Genomic DNA, 7,935 nt, shown 5'->3' with positions numbered 1-7,935 from the left:
AAAACATAGTGAGTTTGAGGGGATATGAAATGGGATAATATGCATTTATATACATAGAAAGAAAGAAAAACTTGGCGTCTGATGCAACTAGGATGATGACAAGCGATTGCATGAGGTAGGGAATAGATAGAGTTGTACTTAGTAGGCTAGCTACCAGGGGCTGGTTTTGCTGATATAAGGTATTATATTACAAGGGATCTAATAAAAGGCGATATAAGCGCGCAAAAGTGTGGTATGGGAATCAGATGTGTAAGGGCTGGCGGGAATGGAATTCTGAGCTAACTGAGTGTTTATTACATGAGTTGGATATATACCAGGAGAAAAAGTGTGTACTTGAGAAATAGTCACCAGTCCCCGAAGCACTGCTATCAGCTGTAGTAGGTGGGTGAAGCATAGCGGTGAATAGTTTCGTGTCTACCACTGTGGGAAGTGAGTAGATGTATTCTGTTTGGATGACGTATTGATGGTGCGGTGCCAGTCCCCGAAGCACTGCTATCAGCTGTAGTCTGTAGGTGAAGCATAGCGGTGAATAGTTTCGTGTCTACCACTGTGGGAAGTGAGTAGATGTATTCTGTTTGGATGACGTATTGAGCTTTGGTGCGGTGTAGCCTCTGTCCTGACGAAAGCAGATACAACTATGCTCGCCGATGTAGGTCATGGGCATTGCAGAGTATATTCAGGCTATCCCAAGTGATCTTTCATTTTTCTTTCTTTTCTTTTTTTACAGATGAGAGTCCACTTGTATAACTATTTTCGTATAACCCTACCGAGGCGAGCCCAACACCAGCAGCAACAAACAGAAGTCAGCAGTACTTTTTTTGATTTCCTTCACAGTGGCATCCGTGGACGGTTACTTGTGAAACATTTCCACGAGTTCATGCTGACTATTGTGGTCCTTTCATCGGTAAATACTATGCCTTAATCCTTATTGACGCATATCCACGTTGACCTGAAGCTTTTCCAACTACGTCTCCAAGTACCGAATTCCCTCAGCAAGCACTGAGAAAAGTCTTCGGCCATGAAGGTGTACCAACTGTTTTGGTCACTGACAACGGCACACACTTCACTGCAAAATTCCTCGAGGAGCGGTTGAAGGGTCTTAGATGTCGACATCTGTTTACTGCTCCGCGACATCCCCAGTCGAATGGACTTGCTGAAAATTTTGTCCGAACACTAAAGTCTGCCATTATTCCACTCTCTCCCACTACTTTTGTGGAATTGGACCGTGGGATTGATAATTTTCTAATGCAATACAGGAACGCCGTCCATTCCGTTTCTGGGAAGAGTCCCGCGCTTCTATTTAAATCTCATTCGTTGCACACAAGTCTTGACTGTGCCAAAACGACTGATGTTAAATTTTACAAGGGTAATGATTTACGACCTGCTACAGGAATAGTACTTTCATCAGATGGCAATCAAATGGTCACAATTCTCGATTTGGATGATCTCTCTTGTCATCGAAGACACATTGACCAGGTTGAGTTCAATAGCAGAGGTCAGTCTGTAAACGGCACTCCTGCTGCTTCAAATACTAATGAGTCCTTTGTAGATGATCTTGTGGTATCTGATCAAAACGTATCTGAAGAACGGACAACCTGTGAAGAGTCTGAAGTTTTCATTCCGATAGGATCCGAAAGATTGCGGTCAAGACCACCACTGAACTATAAACGTCCACACGCTCATTCAAGGTGTGGCGGATGTGATGAACATGACTGCTACTCTATTCGTTGCTCTATTCATTATTCTCTTGTTTTAATATTCCATATGCTGTACATATTCGCCAATTCCAATACATACGTGCTGGTAGTTACGCTGCGTGCAATTCTGGATTCCTAGTTCTTCTGGTTATACCGGTTTGCTTACGAAACTCTATTATCACAATTTCTTTTAGAATAATTTAACAAGACTGCTTCCTCAGTCTTCCTCACATGATTCACTTCTTCATACTGCTAACATATTTTCCGAATAATTTGAAATTTCTGATCCGGACAGAGTAGCATCTTCTGCAGTAATTCGGGCAGCTGAATGCCAGCAATGAGTCTATCACGCAGCTGGTCTTCTAGTTGGGCACCGTAGCCACATTTGGCTGCCTGTGTCCGCAGCTGCAACACGGAAGCACGAACCGACTGAGAATGTCAGCGGGTCAACATACTGAACCTAGCTTTTTCGGCTGCTACGAAGTTAGTCCGTTTGAAGTGTTGAAGAACTTTTTTCTTCAATGCAGTGTAAGAAATGTCGATTGGAGATTCGGGATATACTAATTTTTGACCAAAGTATACGCCTCATTGCTAACGAAATGTAGGAAATATGCAGTGAGTTTCTTATCACCCATATCGGATTTTGTGAGGCACCATATGTTGAACCGTTCCGAATAATCCTTTACGTCACGCGCAGTTGAATTTACATCTAATGGTTCCATTTCGGCAGGCATGATGAATTGTTCCAATCGCGACGCCAAAATGTGAGAATTGAGTTTCGTACGTATATCGGTATAACCAGACGAACTAGAAATTTAGAATTCAGCGCAGCGTAACCACCAGCACGTGTGTATTCGAATTGGAGAATGTGTACAGCATATGGAATATTAAAACAAGAGAATAATGAATAGAGCAACGAATATAGTGGCAGTGATGTTCATCACAATGTTAATGCAAAATATTTGAAAAATATGTCCCCCGTTACTGTGCGATTGCCCCTGAAGCATTTTGGTTCTTGTTTACTTATACAAATCGCATGTCCGCCACCGTGTACCTCATCAGTCCCCTCAAATACAGGCCTCCCTGGACAATTCTGACGCGACCTGACCACTCGCCGGATCTCGCCAGTAGGCTAACTCGGATGCCATTGGATCCCATTGAAGTAAACTGGGATTGGTCGAATAGCCAACTGCCAGTCACTTATGAGCATCAGGTAGGTGCTGGTTACACACACCACATCTGGAGGTGCCCCTAACTTCCGGGATAATATCGCAGCATACTTCACATACGAAGTGCTAAATGCATTGTCTACCAAACCCTATGTACCTTTGATGATTCTTCTTATTCAGAGGGTAAGATCGAGAATGGCGTCAAAGTATATTCACCATGCCTATCTTGCGTCTTGACCCTGTGTAATGGATTTCGCCGGCAAACGTGTAAGTGCTTTCTCCCTCGGGACTACTTAGACGCTTCCTCAACATTTGCTTCTGCAGCTGAACGTAGTTCAGCTGTAAGAACTCTTGGCCAGCGGTGGCAGTGGTTACTGGACAAGTCCGAACCATGGTCATTCCGGTCACTAAGTTCGCGCCTCAACGACTGCGCTATCTCAGGCTATTACTACCATTTTGTGCGTTTTTTCATCTTCATACGTGACAATATTAACAGCGATTTAAATGTCGCCTGAAATAGGTTAAATAAGCCATATTAAGGTTTCGAACCCTATTGTTCGGGTTCATTGCTGTAGTAACGGTATTTTCCTCAGCTTAGTTCTCGGTCTGAGCCTCCAAGCTAGTGTCTCAGCTTAGTTCTCGGTCTGAGCCTCCCAAGCTAGTGTTCACGTCAAAACAACCAACAAAGGTGCACTAGGTCTCTTAACGCCCAAAACGAAGTCAAGAACAGTTGCACAGCGCTTCATATATATAGCGTAAGCGGTTATATCTTTCTGGAATTTCCGACGCGTTCTGGATGCGCCATTGGCAACCGGCATTTGGCCAATACTGGGTCATGATTGGCTTTTGGGTCCAGATTCTTGACCAATCAGATATCGCCTTGATGCCGGACCGGCAAGCGTACCGAACTCTGGGCCAACCTCGAGTGGGCCAGGCTTCTCGGCCGTAGCAGCGCCCAAAGACGTGCGGTATAGTGGGATCCGCGTCGATTCCTGCCTAACAATTGTGCACCTCAGTGAACATTGGGGCCGTACAACGCCAATGACGTCATTGATATCAGGGAACCTATACCAACATACATGCTTCTTTCAAGCCGATTAGTGAAAAGACTAAAGAATAACATTCTGCAGAGACCCTAAATAGCGAAGACCTGGGAAATACTTAGAGGGGAAACTGTTAATCAACTGGTGCGAGAACGGATTTTTGCGGATCAATTGATCCGCAAGAGCGGATTAATCCGCTCTTGCTCAGCACATTGAATGGAAAGGCGTCTTACCCGAATAACTGAGCACTTTGAGTGTCAATTTAGTTGACTCCTGCCAACTCAACCTCTGAATAGTCCGTTTGTATCTAAATGAAAAGTCAACACCAATGTCGTAGCGACAACGGAAGTTCCAATACAACGTATCGCATGGACCGAGTGGTTTATATCCTGCGCTCTCTAAAGACGTTGATAAAACCTCAGGCTAGTCGGGTGGTATTTCGGATGGGGAAAGAATACCGGAACGGTTCGAAGCTGGTCGTTATATTCAAAAGGAGTACACGGAAGTCGTGGTAGAACCACTCCGTGGTATCAGTTTAGTGACCATAGCTCCCAGGACGCTCTTTTTTCCCCTGTTTATGTTACTCTATAACCACGAAGTTCGTGTTCGCGAGTTGCCCGGCCCCTTAACACCTAGGCATGGTCTGGAGTGGATATGTCCAGAAGCGTATTGTCATCCTTTGCTTCACCGAAATACCTGCTACAATGTAGCCTGTGCTGGAGAAGCTCTATTCAGTACCTCGTGGTGGAGGTCGAGGTGTTTTTATCAAAGCAAAAGCGAGGCCGCAACATCCCTGTTACTGGTCCATTGGCAGTCCATCTAGGAGAGATGGATGCACCCAGATGCGAAACCGACAATGATAAATGAGCTCACCTGAGTCCAGAGGCCATTCTGGAGTTGCCAGTCACCTGTTTTTCGCAAGAGCCTTCCTTATAGGTTGTACTTGGTTATATAAAGACTAGTGTTGCACTAGGCATCTCGACTGCTTCTGTCTTGGCTTGGGGAACCTGACACTATCTCTGCCCTGGTGCTTCCTTCGGCTAGCATGACAGCAATGCTGACCCTATCTTCACACTCCATCAGGTTTTGGGGCAACGTCGTGTGTACAGATGACCCACAAAGGAAAGAAAGAAAGGAGGCGTTCAGCTGTAGCGCCCTTTCGGTGCCTAGCTGCCATGCCACCCGAAGGAAGCATGAGGGCTGGGATACTGCCAGGTCGCCCAAGCCTAGACAGGGGAAACGAGTGGCGGAGGTCGGATTCGAACCACGGACCTTCCGGTCAGTAAATTCGCGCTCTAACCACTTGGGCCATCTCGCCCCACAATCTAGGTGTTGCTTGACTTCGAGGGTGCGTTTGATTCTATAAATCGATCAATGTTCAACTGGTTTGCCCCCAGAAGTTTGAACATAATCCGCTCCCTATATTCACATACGTTCGGGCTTGTGAGACTGTATCGTGAGCTCTCCGAAGGCTTCCCTACAAAAAGGGGTTTTCAACAAGCATGTCCACTCCATTCTTACTCAACTTCACCACTGCTGAAATAACGAGGTGAACGCTGAAAGGTCTTCAAAACCCTGGTGTTTAAATCGTTTCTATTGAGAACGTTATTTATCTGGAGTGTGCATACGACATTGTCCTCATCTTTGGAGGCCAAGACGAAGCACAAGCCCTTTTGAGCAGACTGGCCACTGTCACACCATCTTTCGGAATGTGCCCAGCACCTTCAAAATACGAAGTCATGCTTCACAATGTACTGTCTCCGAACATACCCCATATAATTCAAGGCCACTCACTGGAAGTTGTGGGGAATTTTACATACCTCGGTATTTGTAGTGGCTCTGGCAGATATATCTAATGAAGTCACTGCAAGAATCTCAAGGGCTCAAATCATGTCTGCTAATTTGTATCAAAAAGGCATGCTACTGGGTGTTAGGGGCCCTACCAGGCTAATGTAGGGGCTGTGCTGTTGTATGAGTGCGAGACATGACCTCTGTGGACAGATGATTTGAGGCGTCTTCAGGCTTTTGACCGTCGATGCCTCAGAAGTGTTGTTTGTTTTGGATGGCATCAACAGCTTACCAACCTGATGATTAGCAGACAGGTATTTGGTTGTGCGGCAGGGACTTCAATCGGTGATCAGCACCAAATACGAAGTCATGCTTCACAATGTACTGTCTCCGAACATACCCCATATAATTCAAGGCCACTCACTGGAAGTTGTGGGGAATTTTACATACCTCGGTATTTGTAGTGGCTCTGGCAGATATATCTAATGAAGTCACTGCAAGAATCTCAAGGGCTCAAATCATGTCTGCTAATTTGTATCAAAAAGGCATGCTACTGGGTGTTAGGGGCCCTACCAGGCTAATGTAGGGGCTGTGCTGTTGTATGAGTGCGAGACATGACCTCTGTGGACAGATGATTTGAGGCGTCTTCAGGCTTTTGACCGTCGATGCCTCAGAAGTGTTGTTTGTTTTGGATGGCATCAACAGCTTACCAACCTGATGATTAGCAGACAGGTATTTGGTTGTGCGGCAGGTACTTCAATCGGTGAAAACATCAGCACCACCGACTACGATGGTTCGGTCATGTGCTCCACATGCCAAAACACTGTCTACCGAGACTAGTATTGTTCTCCGTGCCTCATTCAGAACGGCGCAAACCGCGAGGTAGACAATCACTGACTTAGCAGAAGGGCAGAAGTTTGGGTGCTGTTAATATTGTAACCCTTCCATCAAGAGATTCCGGGTATCCTGCCTATGCTTGGCTGGAGACATGCAAGCACTTGTGTTCCTGATCAGTGTCAATGGTTTTTATGCTGTCACTTTTTTTCCATCCTGTTTGATTGAGCGCTTGTAGGTGTATGCACTTCAGGACGCTTTAGATAGGCCAGCAGTAGGTTCCTTCGCTCATCCACTCTTCTCTTTTCACTCCAAAGCGTAAGGTGAAATTAGGCGACTCAATGTTTAGAGCGCTAATTTTCCGATCGGAAGGTCGGTGGTTCGAACCTTACCTCTGTCTCTCCAGGTTTGGGCAATTTGTCAGTATCCTAATCATCGTGCTTCCGTCGGGTGGCGTGGCAGTTAGGCACTGGGAAACTGCTACAGCTGAACGGCCTTTAGATGAACTTTATGGCTTTACGACAGTGAAGCATCAGTGTCAACACTGATGTTTCTCTCTCTGATGATGCAGCTAGCTACCGAACGGGTGTTACAGTTGAGCGGCTACTTTCTTTATTTCTTATTTAGTGTTACATTCAGCAAAAAACGGGGTGGCGCAGAGCACACAATCCCTAACAAATCTCCCACAATTCAATCCAACCGTCACGCAGAGACTGGACCTTACCGTGGTGTGACGGTTTGCGCACCTCAGCGATCCATTGAGCTATACTGGAGAGTGTCCCGCGACACTCACAGAGTCTCTCATACCAGGTTGGTCAAGGTTAGAGGCCTGGCCCTCCAGGTTGGGGGTTGGAACATGTGGCGACTTGTTCCGTAGAAATGGTAATGCATTTGCATTTCCCGCCAAACGGTGCCTTGCGGTTAGGCTTTTGAGCCAAAGGCTTTGGTTGAGGACCCTAATCGTCCTCCTGTCCAGGTGTGGGCGCCCTGGCAGTATCCCAGCCCACGTACAACCATGAATTGCACATACACAAATAAACTCATGCCACATCGGCCGTCGCGTGGTGCCATCAGCCGGGTCGCCTTACTTGCTGCATACAGCAGGGTGGGTAAGCGAAAACAGGCTACTTCTGACGCCTCCCTTCTCTCTCTTTCACATACTTTTCCTCCTCCCTCTCCCCACCCCATTAATAACTCTCTCCTTATAGGTCCAGCACTTAGGACTGATGACTCCGTTCGTCTTGCATCGGTTTTGCGTGCAGCATATGCTCGTCACATGGTGCCGACATCTTCAGGAATCTCCAAATCAGTCCTCAAGCCTCGACACCCACTCTATCTGGCCGCGTTCAATGTCCGCACTCTGAAGCAAGCAGGACAACAAGCTGCTCTTGCACTCACACTGGA

The 7,935-nt window shown here is 46.4% G+C and overlaps 2 protein-coding genes across 2 annotated transcripts in view; one reads left to right on the top strand and one right to left on the bottom strand.

The window, feature by feature from the left end:
* Window positions 1-7,935, bottom strand: part of T265_05696 (hypothetical protein) — a gene marked incomplete at both ends in the record, with an annotated part of 22,076 nt that overhangs the window by 5,551 nt on the left and 8,590 nt on the right. The window lies entirely within an intron of this gene.
* T265_05695 (hypothetical protein) overlaps window positions 2,734-7,935 on the top strand; it is a gene marked incomplete at both ends in the record, with an annotated part of 39,525 nt that continues 34,323 nt past the window's right edge. The window contains one exon of the mRNA XM_009170764.1: window positions 2,734-2,910. Within this exon, the coding sequence (XP_009169028.1) occupies window positions 2,734-2,910 (177 nt within the window). The remainder of the gene's footprint in view (window positions 2,911-7,935) is intronic.

Source organism: Opisthorchis viverrini, assembly GCF_000715545.1.
Source record: "Opisthorchis viverrini unplaced genomic scaffold opera_v5_108, whole genome shotgun sequence".
NCBI lineage: Eukaryota > Metazoa > Platyhelminthes > Trematoda > Opisthorchiida > Opisthorchiidae > Opisthorchis > Opisthorchis viverrini.
The sequence above is the reverse complement of the archived record's forward strand: the minus strand, read 5'-3'. Positions and strand labels throughout refer to the sequence as shown.